Source organism: Ochotona princeps, chromosome 5 (assembly GCF_030435755.1).
Source record: "Ochotona princeps isolate mOchPri1 chromosome 5, mOchPri1.hap1, whole genome shotgun sequence".
NCBI classification, from domain to species: domain Eukaryota; kingdom Metazoa; phylum Chordata; class Mammalia; order Lagomorpha; family Ochotonidae; genus Ochotona; species Ochotona princeps.
This window is the reverse complement of record NC_080836.1, coordinates 61,732,739-61,752,319: the sequence shown is the minus strand read 5'-3', so window position 1 is coordinate 61,752,319 and position 19,581 is coordinate 61,732,739. Positions and strand designations below refer to the sequence as shown.

At 41.1% G+C, this 19,581-nt stretch overlaps 1 protein-coding gene across 3 annotated transcripts in view; it reads right to left on the bottom strand.

Moving 5' to 3' along the window:
- The window catches only part of NUP35 (nucleoporin 35), a 51,702-nt gene extending 37,766 nt beyond the window's left edge, over positions 1-13,936 (bottom strand). For 2 of the 3 annotated variants that reach the window (XR_009245473.1, XM_058664700.1), the window contains exons 1-3: positions 9,906-10,043; positions 6,103-6,273; positions 4,187-4,314 (exon numbers count right to left, since the gene is read on the bottom strand). Coding sequence is in view for 2 of the 3 variants with exons in the window: in XM_058664700.1 (XP_058520683.1) it covers positions 4,187-4,314; positions 6,103-6,273; positions 9,906-9,945 (339 nt within the window). In the remaining variant the exon portion in view is untranslated. Of the gene's footprint in view, positions 1-4,186; positions 4,315-6,102; positions 6,274-9,905; positions 10,044-13,783 lie in introns of those variants that run through there. The other variant, XM_004576993.4, reaches the window with a different exon arrangement.
- Between the last annotated feature and the right edge of the window lie 5,645 nt (positions 13,937-19,581).

Sequence of the window (19,581 nt, the reverse complement as noted above, 5' to 3'; positions counted from 1 at the left end):
CTGATGAAAACCCTGGGACACAGCAGTGATGACTAAGTGATCTGGGTTCCTACCACCCACAAGCATTCCTTCAGCAGGCATTTGGGGAGTGAACCAACAGAGAGCAGCACTCACTCACTCAAGCGCAAGTAAACCTAAGTGTCTTAAAAGAGAAATATGTAAAGACACTTCAAGTTCATGGAAAACAGACTTAAAAGTTTATTTTGGTGCAAAATTAATTAAGAGTGTCTTCAAAAGAGGGGTCTTCAAAAAGCTCACAAGAACATGCCCACTATGAAAAATAATACCAACAATAAAACAGTAAAAAGAATAAAACTCACTGCACAAAATAAACAATTTCGTTTTTCAAGTTCCTGCATACAGAACTAATGTTTTTAAAAAGATTCTAATTAAACTAAAGAAATTTGAACCGTTGCTTTATCCAGCAACCAGAATCAAGGTTGGGAGAGAAGATTTATTTGAATCTCTTAGCAGGGAGGGAAAGGACAGAGAGGGGATTGATTGATTTGTTAGTTCATTCCCAACACAGCAACAAGCCAGGAGCCAGAAGTTTCCTCGGGTTCTCCCGCCCAGGGGACAGGTGTCCAAACACTTGCATCAACTTCCACTGCTTTTTCCAGGTAACTCACAAGCAGCTGAATAGAAAATGGAGTAACCAGGAAATGACCCAAGGTAGGAAGCAGCTTTACCCACTATCACAACACAGGCCCTTCTATTCAATTTTTAACAATTTTTCTATGATTAGAGAAGATGAGTAAAGTCTCAGAGGTTGTAACTACCATGAGCTCAAATCTAGCAATAACATTCGAGTCAAAAACATTTTCTACAAATGATAACTCAGAAGTCTTTTGAATACAGCAATAGCTGCAAACTTTCCTTGTATACATCATCTTACTAGTAATGAAACCCAGCATAAATCTCTTTGGCTATTTGAGAGAAAGAAAGGGGGAGAAGGAGGCAGAGGATGAGAATGGTACAGAGGGAGGAAGGGAGACAGAAAACACAAAGAGCTCCCATCAGTTCAATTCCCAAAAGTCCACAAGCACCAAAGGCCAAGAAAAAGAACTCAACAGAGGATGGCAGGAGCTCACTACCTGCACCCAGGCCTCCTTGTGAATGGCAGGAGCTCACTACCTGCACCCAGACCTCCCTCGAGGATGGCAGGAGCTCACTACCTGCACCCAGGCCTCCCTCGAGGATGGCAGGAGCTCACTACCTGCACCCAGGCCTCCCTCGAGGATGGCAGGAGCTCACTACCTGCACCGAGGCCTCCCTCGAGGATGGCAGAAAAAGCTGCAAATATGGGTTTGTGCAAGGCAAGCAGTTAGCCACTGAGCCATCACTGAGCCACCACATCATGCCAGGCCCTTCCATGCACATTTTAAAAGTACCTTAGAATATTCACCATGGTATAACCTAAATATTCCAATATGTAATCATTACAAAAAATTAAGGAGTTACTTTATATTAAGTCTTCAAATTCTAATGTGTATTTTATACCTAAAATACATCTCAACTGGGACAAGGCACCTTTCAAGTTACCAAACTCAGCTTATGGCTACTGTATTGGACAGGGAAAAAAAAAGGCTATTAGAGAAAGGAATCTGTTTAACACTGAATACACACTGCTTTGCTTCACAAGCATGCCTAGAATGTCACACATATCATGTATACAATTAGTCAAAATTCTCTGAAAGATGCTTTCTAATCTTTAAATGCTCTACTTCTCTATATTTGATTTAGATACAATAACAGATATTACATGTATATCAAACAGAAATATTTTATTTTTTTTAAACATATCATTTTTTTTAAGATTTATTTATTTTATTTTTATTACAAAGTCAGATATACTGAGAGGAGGAGAGATAGAGAGGAAGTGGAGCTGCCGGGATTAGAACCAGCGGCCATATGGGATCAAGGCGAGGACCTTAGCCACTAGGCCACGCTGCTGAGCCCGAACAGAAGTATTTTAATACAGAGAACTTGTCAATTTAACTAACACACTTCATGTATAAATTCTACAACACTGAAAGAACACTTGTAGCTATAAAAGCTATTTCGTCCTTTAGATACGTTGCAATACGTCTCTCTACTCCCAAATAAAAGACTCTCAGTGAAAAGGTTAAATATATCCTTACAGTACCATACTAGATTTTTATCTTTGTCTATACGCACAATTCCATAATGTAGTTAAACAGCAAAATGTTAATCTTATAACTGTTACTAAAGGACTGTACCTCTGTAATAATATGGGAGAAAATGCTGGGAGGGAATGGTGGTAGAAGAAAATGGGGAGGGAGAAAGAAGAGGGCAAGGGGGGAATCTCTATACCTGCAAAAATGTATCAAGGTAATAAACATAATTTTTAAAAGCTATTACTTTCTACTTCAAAGAAAAAAGATCCACCCTACCTTTCACAACTGACAAGAATTTTTGCAGTAGTAACCTTGCATGGCTCTTAAAATTTCTACTAAATTCAAAACTGCCTAGGATGGGGCAGGAGTTTGACCAAGCAGTTTTTTCCCTGAAAGGTTTAGTTATTTTTTAAAAAACAGAGTTCCACACAGAGGAAGAGATGGGGCCGGGCGGCTAGGGGGCCGAGACCTGTCTGCTGGTTCACTCTATAAATGGTCACAATGGCTGACTGAGGCTGGACCAGGACAAAGCCAGGTTCCTGGGACTATATCTGAGTGTCCTAGGCGGACAATAGGGCTTCAACTGCTTTCCCAAGAGCATCAACAGAGAGACCAATTAGAAGTGGAGCTGCAGGACTTGAACAGGGCCTATACAGGATGTCAGCATTGTAGGCAGCCTCCTAACTTGTCATGCAACAATGCCAATCAATCTAGACCAAGCAGTTAAAATAGGCTGGGATCTGCCCATGTGGGAGCGCCTGAGTTCAAAATATACCTCTGGCTCCTGGGTCCAATTTCCTAATGCAAACCTTGGAAAGCAGTAGGTGAAGCCTCAATTAACCAAGTCCTGGATTGAACTGTCAACTCCTAGATTCAGAGATTGCAGGTATCTGGAGACTGAACCAGCAGCCTAGAGCACTCTCTTCTCTCCTCCTCTCTCTGTAACTCGGCCTTTCAAACAAAAATAAACCTTTTTTTGGGTGTCTGTCTGGCTCTGTTATAGACTAGCTACCCTATCCTTCGCACAATAAACTTTCATTGCCTTAGTTTCACCAATAGTAAAATGAAGGGCTGAAATATTAGCTACCACACACAAATTCATTCTGAGGACCACATGAGATAATACATTGTAAGTTATAAGCTCAGGATACTGAAGTATTTCATGAGGATGTACACAGCATGCATCTTTACTCCCAAGTAACAGTAGGATTTCTACTTAACTTTTATTACACATTTATATCTCAGAAAGTTAAGCTTATAATGGTGAAGAATGACTACATTACTGTAACAACTTGGAGAGAAATAAGAAGAGTATTTACAGCAGAGGGGAAAAGAGAGGATCCCTGCACTTCTAAATCTGGATCATGAAAAATAAGAAATCTCCTATTTTACAAAAATTTAAAAATAAATAAGAAATAAGACAGTGAAAGAAAAGGAAGCATTTCACAAGTAAAAGATATGTTCCTATAGCAGTTGGTGTCATCAAAATACAGAATTACTTCCTGGAACACAATCCATGACTGAAAAGAACACTTATCAGACCACCCAAACTTTAGTACCATCATCAGAACACCTACAGCAGGAACACACATCAGCCCAGGAAAAAGAAGAGAAACAGCGAGTACCACTTCAAAGAGATAGTGATATTGATCTTAATAAAACAAAGATTTCAATCATCACAAGTGCTCTATATCCAGATAAAACCCAGAATCTGTATTTATTCTTTCACAAAATTACATAATTATCACGTCTGAAACAATTAGAATGACTTAACTCATATTCCTTATATATATTTAGTAAGTTCAATATGGCTAGGTAGATAAAGCACAGAACTACCTACTAGGGTCCCATTATATTTCTAAGCACACTTCACAACAATACAGTTTAAGTAGAATCTGATAAATGTACTTAATGCCTCCTCTGTATATCACTATTACACCAAAACAGATCCCCAGGCAAAAATTTCAAATTATTAATCCTCACTTTTCAACTTATTAAGACACGTAAAATCTTGAAATTAAAGTGGACCATAAGAATAAGTGTATCACCTGTCTTCTTGAAGTTAAAGGTGTTGATCCAAGACCTGGGCTAGAAATGTCATCATATATACTTCTAACAGGTGGAGCTCCACTTTTATCTTTATGAGCAGGTACAACTGGCTGTGGTGGTGATCCTCCTACAATATACAAAACATACAATCAGGTGACGAAAGAAATAATCTTTCACTTTTCTAATAATTTTTTAGGTTTTGAAGTACTAACTCTCTTAATACTTTTCAAACTTTGAATAGACGTAAGTCACCTGGGGAAGCGTGTTAAAATTTAGACTAATTCAGAAGGGGTGGGGTGAAACTCAAAATTATGCAGGAATAACAAGCCCGCAGTGATGGCCACACAGCTGATGCATAGTCTGTTTGGTCTCAATTCAAGTACTTAATATCAATTGTAGCTTTTGCAAATAACATGGAACTTTTGCTTTCTTTACAAAATATTTAACATTTCAATACAGTTTCACTTCATTTCTCAGCTTAGGTATTAAACAGATCCACTCTCTACTTAAACAATTACAAAATTCTTAAAGTTACAACTGTCAACAGAGCCTATTCACATTTCTCACAGAACTACATTTAAATATATAATAAAAACACAGAGACAGGATTTTCAAGACATCAAGTTATTTTTCTTAAGTCAGAGAACATGCAACTCAAACAGCTTTGCAGCCCAAGGCCTCTGTAAAACACAGTGACTGAGCCTAGAGAATATACCTAAAGATATTTAGACCACACATTGTAGAAAACATTTGTTAGGGCTTAAAGTCCTACTCCACCACTAACAAGCAAGCTCTAACCAATCATGTAATTTGTTTCATCTGTGGGAAAAAAGGACATTCACAAGTTTAAGTGGATTTTTAGAAATGAAATTATATAGATAATAAAATGATTAAAACACTAATTGGCTCAAAAAGAGAATTTACATACAGTGACAACACTTATACATTTGAAATTTTAAAGTGTCCAGAAACTAATGTTCCTAAGTAACAGCAAGTATAAAATGGAGTTCCAACTCCCAGCTTTGGCCTGGATCTAACCAAGACACAGGGCCGTTTGCGAAGTAAACCAGCAGATGGAAAATCTGTCTGTCTTGTTCTCTGCTGTTCTTCCTTTAAAATAAATAGATAAATCTTGAAAAAATTAGAATAAACCATCTTACACAAAATCACACTTTATAGAACAACTAAAGTGAGAAGAGTCTCCATTTAAACATGTTTAAAAATTAACTGAAAATTGAAATTCCCTTTTTATAGCTACTCCTCACTATTCAACTAAAATGACAAAGTTATCTGTTAAGATAGTCTTTGATTTTAAAAGCAAAAAAAGACCTGTCACAAATATAGTTACAATTCTGTCAGTTTTCAAAGTATTTTAATTAAACACACTAAAAATAAGAATCTTATGAGTTGAATTCATAGCTATAAAACTTCAAATAAAACCTAATGAGTACCTATTTTTCTCACATTTTAGGATGATTACTGAATTCAGCTGAAGTTAAAGGACTATATTATTAGGGAGAGAATCAGAAAGAAGACTTTCTGCCATTCAAATAATTTTTAAAGTATCTGTAAAGTAGGAAAATATTTTAAACTGTGGCATTTTGGAATTCTGCCATATTTAGGGATTTTCCTTCATTGTGGAAGCTATTAGAATAATAGTGATTTTTGCAACCAAAGGTATTTTAGATTCAATTACATTCAGCATATACATTTTTATGCAAGGTTTATTAAATTAAATGTATAACACTAATATCTCTACATCAAGAGCCTTAAAATCATGGGTTTACATATTATAGACGTACTGTTTAAGTTTCTTAAGTAAATATGGAGGTGAGGATGAATACTGTGCCAAATCATGTAAAATTCTACTACGTGAAATGATATGCTATTACACTATTTGAAGCAATTCACATACCGGCAAGTAAAGGTGATCTCATTTCCGTAACTCCTACTGAAGGACCACTAATTGATCGAGGTTGCGGAGTCACAGGAGCTGGTAAATCCCCCATTAAAAATCCAGGTAAGAACTGGGCGTTAACTCCTAGCTTTGGAGATGTAGGTGAGCCCAGCATCATTGGCTCAGATCCTAAATGAATCAAAACAAACATAAAACAACTCAGAGACATATCTCTGTCATATAAAAAGGCATAAAAAAAGCATAATTTTGAAAATGTATTCACTACTCTTACATATTATATAGGACTACTGTTGAATTTATTTTAAAAATCAATAAGAATTAATTTTGGAAAAATATAAAACTATTGGATTCACAATATTTGGCCATGTATAGTTTACATAATTTAACAAGTTTAAAAATCAACACTTATTTTTAAACTAAGTATATTTAGTTTAGTATCTAAAATAATCCTTAATATAAACAGAATAATTTTTTAAAGATTTATATAGGAAAACTCAGAGTGATGGTTCAATCTAAATCCTCACTGGGATCCCAGATGGGTGCTGGGGCACAAACTGGTCATGTCCCTGCTGCTCCACTTCCCATCCAGCTCCTTCCCTGCAGCCTGGGAAAGCAGTAGAGGATGGCCCAAAGCCTTGGGATCCATCACCCATCGGAGGACCCAGAAGAAGCTCCTGGCTTCAACTCAGCTCAGCTCTGGCTATTGCAGACAAATTGGGGGGTGGGAGTGGGGTAAATCAGCAGACAGAAGATCTTTCTCTCTGTAAATCTGCCTTTCCAATAAAAATAAATCTTCAAAAAAGATCATTATTAAGGAATACTACGATCAATAAAATTTCCCTTATGTAATACCAGGAGAGAATGGATGCATCACAAGCAACAACCAAAATTAATTTTCAAGATTTGCAGGACAGTCTCAAAAAAATGAAGCAGCTATAAATTATTCTTAAATTTTCAGAACAGAATCATGCCGTAAAAGAAACAGCTGTGAACAAGTTGTCTCAGCTAAATGGGCAGTAAAAGTGGCATCCACTCAGAGATTTTATCACAATCATAGCAAGCACAGCACTAGACCCAGTAATAAACAGTGAGCACTCAATAAATACTAGCCATTATTTTTCTACTAGCTTCTTAAAAAAAAAAAAAAAACTTTTATTTGAAAGGCAGAGTTACACAGAGCAGAAAAGGCAGAAATTTTCCATCCACTGGTTCACTCTCTAAATGCCCACTATGGCCAGAGCTGGGCCAGTCAGAAGCAAGGAGCCTGGAGCTTCTTCCAGATCTCCCACCTGTGTGCAGGGGCCAGGATTAGGATCATCTTTTTGCTGTTCCCAGAACATAAGCAAGGAGCTAGATGCAAAGTGGAGCAGCCAGGACTGTGTCCCAAGTGGAGAATTAACCCGCTGCGCTGTCACCCAGGATCCATCCCTTCACTAGTTTATTACAACAGCAAAACCAAGTGTTTAAAGCGTAAAATGAAGACTTAATTTTTCAACTAGATGACAAGCCTGAGTATGATTCATAGCAGTAAGGTACCATACTTGATACGTGATCTATATGAGTTTTATTAACTGCTATGTAACTTCTAAATAACCTCAGGTTTTTTGCTTCTTGCTATCCAATAACTTTCGATTACTCTTCCTATTAGTTATTACAGTTGTAATCACACAAGTGTTTAAAAAAAAAAAAAAAAAGCACGCTTGAACGCACCAGGATCCCATAAGGGCACCAGTTCTAATTCCCGCCAACCCCGCTTCCCATCCAGCTGCCTGTGGCCTGGGAAAGCAGTCCAGGAAGGCCCAAAGCTTTGGGACCCTACATCCGCGTGGGAGACCTAGAGGAAGTTCCAAGCTTCGGAATGGCTCAGCTCCAGCTGCTGCGGTCACTTGGGGAGTGAACCTCTGGACAGAAGATACTGCTCTCTGTCTCTCTTCCTCTCTGTATATATGCCTTTTCAATAAAAATAAATCTTTTTAAAAAAGCAAAAAGAGAAAAGGTAGGTACTCAAGAAATACATAAAGCAAAATTACTTTGTAATTACTTCATCCTATGCTAATTACTATGTTACATGATACTATGTAATTCGAAAGAACATTTGCTAAACTGTAATCATTAAGTCTAACAAAAGCATACTGAACATTTAGAAAACTAATAAAATACAAAAATTCTGATAACACTACAAACTACCTTCATTCTGCAAACCTCCTCCCCCAAATTATGACAAATACAGTAATAAGTCAATAGAAATTCTTAACATTTTCAGACATACAAAGATAAGAAGGGCATGGGAGTCTCTTAACAGGTCACTAACTCCGGCTGAAGCTAGATTTTCACTTAAAGACGAAGCTTGGCCAACAGAGTCCTCAAGCTTGAAGTTCCATTTCACGATCTGTGTTCCTAAATTATTAAAATGTTCACTGTTTTACCCAGGTACGTTTTGCTAAACCCTTATTCTTAACGCAGCAACAGCTGCCAGGGAAAATATTACACCAGCATATCTGCCAAAAATGGGCTTATATCTGCAAATGTCAGATTTCTGGCCAGGCAACAAGGACTGATGAGAAATCCTGACATTTGTAATCCCAACAAAGATGCACTCCACAATGTGTGCTGAATCAGAAAACTCTGGAACTGGAAACGAATAGCTTTCCTACCTCCAAAATGAAGGAAAAAAATAAACCAAGTCAACATATGGACAAATGTTGAACGTAACAAGGTATCCGCAACATTGATGTTGTGCCTTTTTTTTCTTCTGACAAGCTAAAAACAGTTCAAGTCAAAGAAGTTTACAAACAGATAATACCTGCCCTTCAAATCTAAAAAAATGAAACTGTACAGCAAAACTCAACAGAGAAACGGGGAGGAGGGAGATAAACAGGTTGTCAACTTGGTATATTTTTTCTTCAAAGACTGTTTCAACAAGGCTTCCCAAAATCATAACGTGACCTCGCCCAGCCGAGTCCCTTTCCCAAAGCCGAAAGCCTGAGAAACTGCGGAGAACTGAACAGCGTGTTTATTACTGCGGACACCCTCTCGGCTGCTGGGTGCTAGACTCCCACAGCTGGGTGCCACCCTCTCGGCGGCCGGGTGACAGGACGCCGGCCAGGTGACAGGACGCCGGCCAGGCGGGGGGCACCCACGGCAGGGTGACAGCACGGCCAGATGCCACGACGCCGGCGAGGTGAGGGCACCCACGGCAGGGTGACAGGACGCCGGCCAGGCGGGGGGCACCCACGGCAGGGTGACAGGACGCCGGCCAGGAGTGGGGCACCCACGGCAGGATGACAGGACGCCGGCCAGGCGGGGGGCACCCACGGCAGGGTGACAGGACGCCGGCCAGGCGGGGGGCACCCACGGCAGGGTGACAGGACGCCGGCCAGAAGTGGGGCACCCACGGCAGGGTGACAGGACGCCGGCCAGGCGGGGGGCACCCACGGCAGGGTGACAGGACGCCGGCCAGGCGGGGGGCACCCACGGCAGAGTGCCGCCCACCCACGTGCGAGCCGGGCAGGCCCCTCCCCAGGACCCCGCCGCCAGTTCCGCCTTCAGGGACTCGGGGCCGCACCTCCGGCCGACGGGCTGCTCACCGTCTCACGGCCCGCCGCTTCGGGAGCCACCAGGTGACGACGCCCGCCACCCCGGCTGCCCCGGGACCTGGGGAGACCTCACAGCTCCCTCCCCAGCACCCCGCCAACCAAAACAGCGAACAAGAAGCCGGCGACTGCCTTCCGGCCTTGCCCGCTTTCAACGGCTGCGAAGTGGATGGCAGCGCTAGCAAGAAGCAGCAGTTTTCCACTCACCCAGCGTGGGCACCTGAGGATCCACAGCGAATGCTGCCATCGCCCCGGCGGCTGCTACTTTTATTCCCGGACGCTCCCAATTTTCAAAAATGGCGGAAGCTGTCCCTGCGGCGCGTTACCCTGTGGTGTGACGTAACTTCCGGACACGCGCCTTTCTTAAGCTGTGGATGTGAGAGCCATTTTGGAATAGGGCAATCGATGGTGAAAGCTTTTCGATTAGGACCGTCAGCTGTGGGATAGAATTGTGGTTCCAGGGACGTTCGTCACGTTGATGAGCCTTCTAATGGGTGTGTATCTGAGTTTCAGAGAAGCATTGATTCTTTTCTCACTTTTCCCCAACTGTTTTCCTAGTGTTTTGTCATCTGTTTTTCAGAGTAGCACTTGTGAAAATTGGCATAGGAACAGTTGGTGCCTCTCGCCAGTCTCGATTTCTAGGCTTGGCACGTGACTCATTTCTCGAAGAGATGTGTAACTTTACTGTTTATTTTAAAATGTAAGCTAGGCAAAATTTAACTCTTTAGCACAACTTGTAATACATTTTTTTATTACACGTGAGTAAAATGGAGATAAAACTAAGAAACCCATATGTAAATGAGTAAATAACAGGACAGTAATACACACTCCTACACCCACCATGGAATCGTGTGTGCCCCTACCTGTGCCATCCACTGGCTTTTCTTTTCGCTAAGCCTTTTTTGTATATTCACTACGGAAATTTTATGAATATATGTACAGGTAAAAATACATTGTTTACTTTAGCTCATTTACCAATCTTATAAAACCAACATGCTATAGATGTTTGCCATGGAATGTTTTCCCGTCTGTACCAAGTTCATTCTCCTTAAAAATCAACTCATAATCCATTATTTGCTCTGACATTTCCTAAAATCCCAAATCTGGCAAGAATCGTCACTGGAATGAGGCAACGAATTCCTCATCAACCTTTAAGCCCACTTAGTGATCAAATTCAGTTTTGTGAATGTGTGTGAATTGAATTGTGTCCACAAAAGTAAGTTGTATTCAATTTCCGACCTCCCTGCCAATGAGAAGGTGAGCCGGTTTAGAAATAGGATCATTGGGCCCGGCGGCGTGGCCTAGCGGCTAAAGTCCTCACCTTGAAAGCCCCAGGATCCCATGTGGGTGCCGGTTCTAATCCCGGCAGCTCCACTTCCCATCCAGCTCCCTGCTTGTGGCCTGGGAAAGCAGTCGAGGACGGCCCAATGCATTGGGACCCTGCACCCGCGTGGGAGACCCGGAAGAGGTTCCAGGTTCCCGGCTTCCGATCGGCGCGCACCGGCCCGTTGCGGCTCACTTGGGGAGTAAAACATCGGACGGAAGATCTTCCTCTCTGTCTCTCCTCCTCTCTGTATATCTGGGTGTAATAAAATGAATAAATCTTTAAAAAAAAAAATTAAAAGCTTGTTGTCTTATGAAAGCTGTTCCTCTTGGTTCACCTGTGTGTAAATCTTTTCCCCCTTTTAATTGGTTCTTTCCTTACAAAGCTGTAAAGATGCCTAATTCCCCCTAACCTCAGGCCTTCTCTGGGCCTTGATCCTCCTCCTAATTTCTAATTGCTCTCACACTTTAGCAATCTGTTTTCACATCCCATGTTTTCACTTGGTGCTTATAGCTTCCTGTGTCAATCCTCTTCTGAAATCAAACTTCTGACCTCAACCTTTTTTTCCCTAATTAAGAGATTACACTTCTATTCGTTACACCTGCAGAGTTCAATAGTGTGGATAAATATTTTCCTAAATATTTTTTGTTGTTGTTTTGATATTTCAAAGTCATGTCTAAAACAATACCACTTATTGTCAAATCACTTGCACCTTAGGGTAGATAGTTGATAACTCTGGACAACAAGAAGAAATTTCCTCTGCCTTCCCACCCATGCAATCCAAGTTCTCCAATTACTCTCCTTTGCAGACCTTCATCTTCTTTTGAGTAAATCTCACATTGTATCCCTCCCTCAGCATTGCCCTACCTAGCTTACCTTCACCTGCCATTCGCTTACAAAGTCTTCAATAAACCCCTCAAGCCTGCCATTTAAACCTGCCCCAGCTGTGCCAGCTCCTCTATTCAATTCCAGAACACCTGCTACATTAGGTCTGCTACTTATTTACTGCAAGTCGTCAGCCCCACAGAATGGATTTTCTTTAGACCTACACTAAAACTTTCTTTTCTATTTTTCTTTAAAAAAAAATCAAAAAATGAAAAAAAAAAGGGGGGGGAGGGCCTGGTGGCGTGGCCTAGAGGCTAAAGTCCTCACCTTGAACACCCCGGGATCCCATATGGGCGCTGGTTCTAATTCCGGCAGCTCCACTTCCCATCCAGCTCCCTGCTTGTGGCCTGGGAAAGCAGTCGAGGACGGCCCAAAGCCTTGGGACCCTGTACCCATGTGGGAGATCCTGGCTCCTGGCTTCGGATTGGCTCAGCTATGGCCATAGCATCCACTTGAGGAGTGAGCCAGCAGATGGAAAATCTTTCTCTCTGTCTCTCCTCTCCGTAAATCCAACTTTCCAATAAAAAATAATTTAAAACCATATTTATTTTTATTTGAAACACAAAAATCACAGAGAAGAGACACATCTGCCAATTCACTCCCTAAACAGCTGCAATAGCCAGAGTTGAGCCAGACAGAAGCCAGAAACCAGAAGCCAGGAGCCTGTTTCAAGTCTGCAATTGGACTGCAGTGGCCAAAGGAGATGGGCTCTCCTCTGCTGCCTTCCCACACCATTAGAAGGGAGCTGGATCAGAAATGCACCCAGGGCCTGGTACTGAACCCTAGCTGCTAAAGTCTTCGCCTTGTACACACCGGGATCCCATATGGGCGCAAGTTCGTATTCCGGCAGCCCTGCTTCCCATCCAGCTCCCTATTTGTGGCCTGGTAAAGCAGTCAAGGATGGCCCAACACTTTGGGACCCAGCACCCGTGTGGGAGACCTGGAAGAGGCTCCTCGCTCCTGGCTATATGGATTGGTGCAATACCAGCCATTGCAGCTGCTTGGGCAGTGAATCATCAGATAGAAGATCTTCCTCTCTGTCTCTCCTCCTCTCTGTATATCTGACTTTCCAATAAAAATAAAATAAATAAAAAAAAAAGAAGTGCACCCATCCATATGGGGGTGCTGGCTCAACCATTAGAAGCTTTATTAAACAATAAATATGCCACAACACAATACCACCACACTAACCCCTAAAAGCATAACCTTTCGCATCAGCTTTTTTGAAAGGCAGGGCAGTAGAGAGAGACCATCCAACTACTGGTTCACTCTCCCAATGGCTGCAACAATCAAGTCTGTGCAAGGCTAAAGCCAGGAGCCTGCACCACTCCATCTAGCATTCACTGTATTTCAACTTTCTTTTGAACTAAATCTTTGAGAATCAGAAATATGTAAAATATCAAAGCTTATTTTCAACTAAATTAAATTCAAAGAATTCGCTACAAAACTGCTTGTGCTATCATATATACTGAATATTCATAAACTAATTTTACATTATTAATATGCAGCTTGTTGTTCTAAGAGCCTACTTTCAGTCTGTTCCATAAAACAAAGACAATTTTTAAACTTTTAAATTAAGAGGATCCAGCTGCTCCACTTCCCATCCTGCTCCCTACGTGTGGCCTGGGAAAGCAGTTGAGGATAGTCCAAAGCCTTGGGACCCTGCACCCATCTGGGAGGCCCGAAAGAAGCTCCTGGCTCCTGGCTTCAGATAGGCTCAGCTCCAGCTGTTGTAGCCACTCAGGGAGTGAACCAGTGAATGGAAGATCTTTTTCTCTGTCTCTCTTTCTCTTTAATAATAAATATAAATTTATTATATAAATTTAATAATAAATAATGAATCTTTAAAGAAAAAATTAATGAAGAAAAAATTCACCTGTAGTAACATTTTTTTCTAAAGATGGAATCTGATGTCTTCAGAAAGAAAGAAGGAGCATCTTTTCATTCATGTTCTGCTCATCTTAGCCTTTAGGCAGCTGGTGTAGCACGATCTGTCATTCCCTTAGACTGTGACGTCACATAAAGCACAAAGGGGAGGCATGACTTCATCAGACTCAGAGTGATCTCCAAAAGATTCATGATGTTTAAGATATAGCGATCATCTCCAGAAAAATTAAAATTCATTTGTTGTTAATTGTGTTATCTCACCTCTACAGACAATTATGACCGAAGCCATGTGTGGATAAATGCTCCATGGCATAGTAGGCTAAGCTTCTTTCTATGACACTGGCAACCCATATGGGCTGAGTGTCAGCGACAGCACTTCTAATTCAGCTCCTTGCTTGTGGCTTGGGAAAGCAGCAGAGGATGGCTCAAGTGCTTGAGTCCCTGCATGCCTGTGGGAGACCCAGCAGATGCGTTGGCTCCTGGCTTTGGATTGAGTTCTAGCCATTGTGTTCATCTGGGGAGTGAACAGAAGATAGAAGATTCTCTCTCTCTCCACCCACCTCTGTCTTTGTCTCTCCTTCTCTCTGTAACTCTGCCTCTCAAATTGGAATCTGGGTCTCCCACATGGGTGCAGGATCCAAAGACTTAGGGCCGTCCTTAACTGCTTTCCCAGGCCACAAGCAGGGAGCTGGATGGGAAGCAGGCGGCCCGGATTAGAACCGGTGCCCAAATGGGATCTTGGTGCGTGCAAGGAGAGGATTTTAGCCACTAGACCCTGGACTCATATGGGAATATGTTATCCTGTTTCAGACTCGGTATGTATGCCTTTGTTCAATTTAAGCAAATGCCCGTGAGGCACATTTCCAGATTTATTTATGTCCAATCCAGTGGGGAAGAGGAAGTTTTTCTGTTGCAGCAGAAAGTGTGTTGTATGCAGCTTCATGGCCTGTGCCGACGTAAGTGGATTCATTCTTTCTCTTTCTGCAAGTAAATACAGTAAGGCCCAATACAATGTCTCAAGGGTTAAATACTCGCCTTGTAAGCACCAGTATCCCATATGGGCACCGGTTCCTGTCCCAGCTGTTCCACTTCCAATCCGGCTCACTACTTGCGGCCTGGGAGAAAAGTAGAGGACAGCCCAAAGATTTGGGACCCTGCACCCACGTTGGAGATCCAGAAGAGGCTTCTGGCTCCTGGCTTGGGATCAGCTCAGCTCCGACTGTTACAGTCACGTGGAGAGTGAACCAGCGAATGGAAGTTCTTTCCTTTACTCCATAAATCTGCTCTGCCTTTTTAATAAAAACAATTATTTAAAAAACAAACAAATAAATAATAACAAACAAATAAAAAAACACTATAACCACATGAGCCTGGGAGTTGCCTACTTTCTTTGACTTTGAATTCTGCATTAGCCTCTTCCCTGGGTAGCATTTACCCACCATTTAACTTTGATAAGTAGTTTAAAGACCTAGTGAAAGATGAAACTCTAAGCAGTTGAGTGGGTGGTGTCTTCCCAGCAGCACTCTGCTACAAAAGCTCCCTAAGGTCTCACTGTGAAAGTCACTGGCTGCTAAGTGTTGTAAGTGTTAAGTGTTTGAGAGGTAACCAGCATTACTGAATACCAACGTTGATCATTCGACCAGCTGATCTCTAACCAAGTTTGGCAGAGGACTGCCTTAGAAGGCTTTTGTTGGATCTTGTGAGGATACTATTTTAGACTTACTATTCCAAGTTCCTATCTTCACTCATAATCAGATATTTTAATAGCTGTACCTTCAAAAAGATCACTTGCTAGAACTTGAAATTGGAATTAGAGAACATTATTAAGCTGTCACATTGGACACAGCCAATTTTTTTCGCATTCTTCCTCCCTCCCTTCCAACAATTTACAAATACCTGCCATGAAGATGCATACATTTTTCTATGACCAACACTGATAAACAACTTTGGAAAAATCATTATGAGCCTCAGTTCTAATGGGAAAAACAATGGAAAAAAAAATAAAGGCTATAGATGTTGGTGAAGGACTGAAGTGTTGACCCAGATGACTGATCCTCAGCCTCCAAATGCTATACTCCATATGGACACCAGCTCGTGCCCCAGCTGTTCCATTTCCCATCCAGCTCCCTGCTTGTAGCAGAGGACAGCCCAATAATGCCTTGGGACCCTGAACCCATGTTAGAGAACTGGAAGAAGCTCCTGGCTCCTGGCTTCAGATTCACTCAGCTCCGGCTGTTATGGCCATTCGGGGAATGAACAAGCGGACAGTTCTACTTCTCTCTGTAAATACATCTTTCTAATAAAAATGCATAAATCTTTAAAAAATGAATGTTGGTGAAAATTAGGGCAACAATTAAATAAGAAATGGGAGATAAATGCAGGAGTGATGGGGGAAATTATAAATAAGGTGGTCAGGAAAAGCTTTACTATGAACATGAAATTCAATTTTTTTTGAGATTTGCTTTATTTTTATCACAAAGTCAGATATACAGACAGGAGGGGAGAGACAGAGAAGAAGATCTTCTGTCCACTCTAGAAATAGCCAATACGGTCAAAGCTGAGCCAATTCAAAGCCAGGAGCCAGGAGCTTCATCTGGTTCTCCCACACGGGGAGCAGGGTCCCAAGGCTTTGGGCCGACCTTGATTGCTTTCCCAGGCTGCAAGCAGGGAGCTGGATGGGAAGCAGGGCTCCTTGGAGTAGAATCGGCACCCCTATGGGATTGCATGCAAGGCGAGGACTTTATCTGCTAGGCTATTGCACCAGCCACTCAGACAAATTTCTGATGTCCTTTGAGGAAAAGTTTTTTGAGTAGATGGAGAAGGCCTCAGAAGAGCAGGGGTAAGTGGAAAGAATGAAGGAGAAAGCAGGTCAAAATGTAAAGAGTTGGATATGGGAGATGGGGGCAGCAAACTATGTCTGAATATATTCAATGTCTTGAATTAAACTACCTCGTATTTCCACTGAATTTTCATGGCAATTTATCCACAGTTAGATCACTTACAAAATTGTAGTTTACCTTTTCATTTTTAGACCTGGCTGGAATAACAAATCCTTATAGATTTAAATTAATCTATACTCAAAAATACATACATTGGGGCCTTGCAAATAAATTTTTTGGAACTAGATCTATAGCAAGTAACTAACTTTAAATATAGTCTTAGTGCTGGCATTGTGGTGCAATGGGTTAAGCCACTGGCTGCAGGCCAGGCATCCCATACGGGTACCCGTTTGAGCCCGGGGAAAGCAAGGCTCTTCTGGGGAGTAAGCCGGTGAACCAAGAAGTTCTCTGTCTCTCGCTGTAACTCTACCTTTCAAATAAATAAGTAAAATTCTTTTAAAAATCAAATGAATTGGGCCCGGCGCCGTGGCCTAGCGGCTAAAGTCCTCGCCTAGACCGCCCAAGGATCCCATATGGGCGCCGGTTCTAATCCCGGCAGCTCCACTTCCCATCCAGCTCTCTGTTTGTGGCCTGGGAAAGCAGTTGAGGACGGCCCAATGCATTGGGACACTGCACCCGCGTGGGAGACCCGGAAGAGGTTCCTGGTTCCCAGCTTCGGATCGGCGCGCATCGGCCCGTTGTGGCTCACTTGGGGAGTGAAACATCGGATGGAAGATCTTCCTCTCTGTCTCTCCTCCTCTCTGTATATCTGGCTTTCCAATAATAATAAAATCTTAAAAAAAAAATGAATTTTAGAAAGCTTGAGGAAATAGAAATATTAATAAGGCAAATATTAAATTTATATTTTATTACAGTATATTAATACCTAGAAACAATAAAAGGTACAATATGAATATACAAAGTAAGCCAAACCTTCATATGAAATGTAAAAGCCTAATTGTAAATTGTTTCTAAATGTATACCAATTGAAACCATAAATTTATTGACTATAATTCTGCTGTATGCGAGAATACAAAAAAAAATTTTTTTCTGGCCCAAATTCCTGAATAATTACAGCGTTACTTTGTTCAGGTTTAGGATTCTTAGCACAGGAAAATAAACCACTTAGTTGCCTTTAAACAAACAAATAAGTCTTCATGCCACAATTCTGTTATTTTTTTAATGCACTGTAGTTTTGTTTATAAAGGTAGTATTTCATAAAACTTGAGTTAACTCACTAGTGAAGGCTATATCATGATTCTTTGATTTATAGTTAGTACATTTAGGAATCTATGCATAAATTACATTTGGGGGTATTCTATAAATATTTGAACAACTTGAGTTGCTAACAATTACATTCCTTGAAATGGACATTTTATCTAGTGGCTAAGCTACCTTTTTCCCAAGTCTCAGTGTGGAGTTCCATACCTAATTCTGGCTCTTGACTCCAACTTTGTATTATGCAGACACCAGGAGGCAACAATGATAGCTCAAGTAATTGAGTCCCAAGAGTCTAAGGTAAATTGGGAAGATGAAAGGAAGACAAGTATAATTGCAATTAAAATATACAATGTACTTCATTTTCCCTGAAACCTTTCTTGTTGAGTTCATAGATCTAAGCTTTGCTTCCAAAATCTGAGGAAACATTTTTATGAGTTTTCCAAAAGTTTAAATATTTTCTGGGTTTTTCAATTGAGATTACACATAATTACAAACCTTTAATAAAGCACAAATTTTGAAAAACATTCTTTAAAAATTTTTTTTATGTATTTAAAAGAGTGGCAGAGAGAAAATCTTCCATTCACTGACTCACTCCCCCACAGAACTGGGCCACACTGAAACCAGGAGCCACAGGGCGGCACTGGGCCAAACCCACGAGTCCTACTTTGCTGCCTTCCCAAGCAGATGAGCAGGAAATGTATTGAAAGCAGAGCAGCTTAGGTTAGGATCTGCATTCCAACATGAGATGGCAGCATTGCAGACAGAAGCTTAATCTAATGTACTCTGTGCATGCCCCAGAAACAATAAAAAAATAATTTTTAATATTAACCTGGAATAAATAAAATTGTTACATGTGTTCTAGTGTTTTTTTGTTCTACTCATTTTTTTTCTTCAGGTCGCTGAGAAGGTGATCTATGTCTTTTCCATTAAAAAAAAAAATATTGCCATATCCCTTGTACTTTAAGAAATGGCAGATGTGGCAAACTTTTGTGTAGCAGTGAAGTCAACGTTTGGATACCCACATCCCGTGTCACAGGGCCTGGTTAGAATCCCTGCCACTCCACTTCCAGTCCTGCTTCCTGCTGATGCACACTTGGGAGGCAGCCCATGGTAGCCCAAACACTTGGATTCCTGTCACTCACGTGGCAGATCTGGACTGAAAACAAAACAACACTTGAAAAAAAACTGAATTCATTGCTTTTATATCAGTGGAGAAGACCCATGCAGCCAATCACCAGCAATACTGAGCATGGAGAAACATTACATGTTTGAGTCTCACATTTAAGGAGATTCTCCTGGTCTTGGTTGGCTTCAGAGAGCTCAATATGGATTAATTACATTTGGACTGCCTCTTACCAGAAGCAAAGAATTCACTGCATTACTGCGAAAGTATTGGGTCAGACAATAAGCAATCTAAGACATAACCTGCATTGATCACTTCCACTTTTTGCTCACAACAGCAGAAGATAGTATGCTTTCTTGAATGTACAATGTGTTCAAAGTCTACTTTTTTACTTTGGTATTAAACTATTAAATACATATTACATAGATTACATAAAATGTTATGCATGTAATATATTTACATGTGTACACATTGAAGATGAATGTAAGACTTAAATGAAATGCACATAATATTATCTAAATCATAAGACAACTTGAAAATTACTAAGTAAGTTTGATCTTTAAT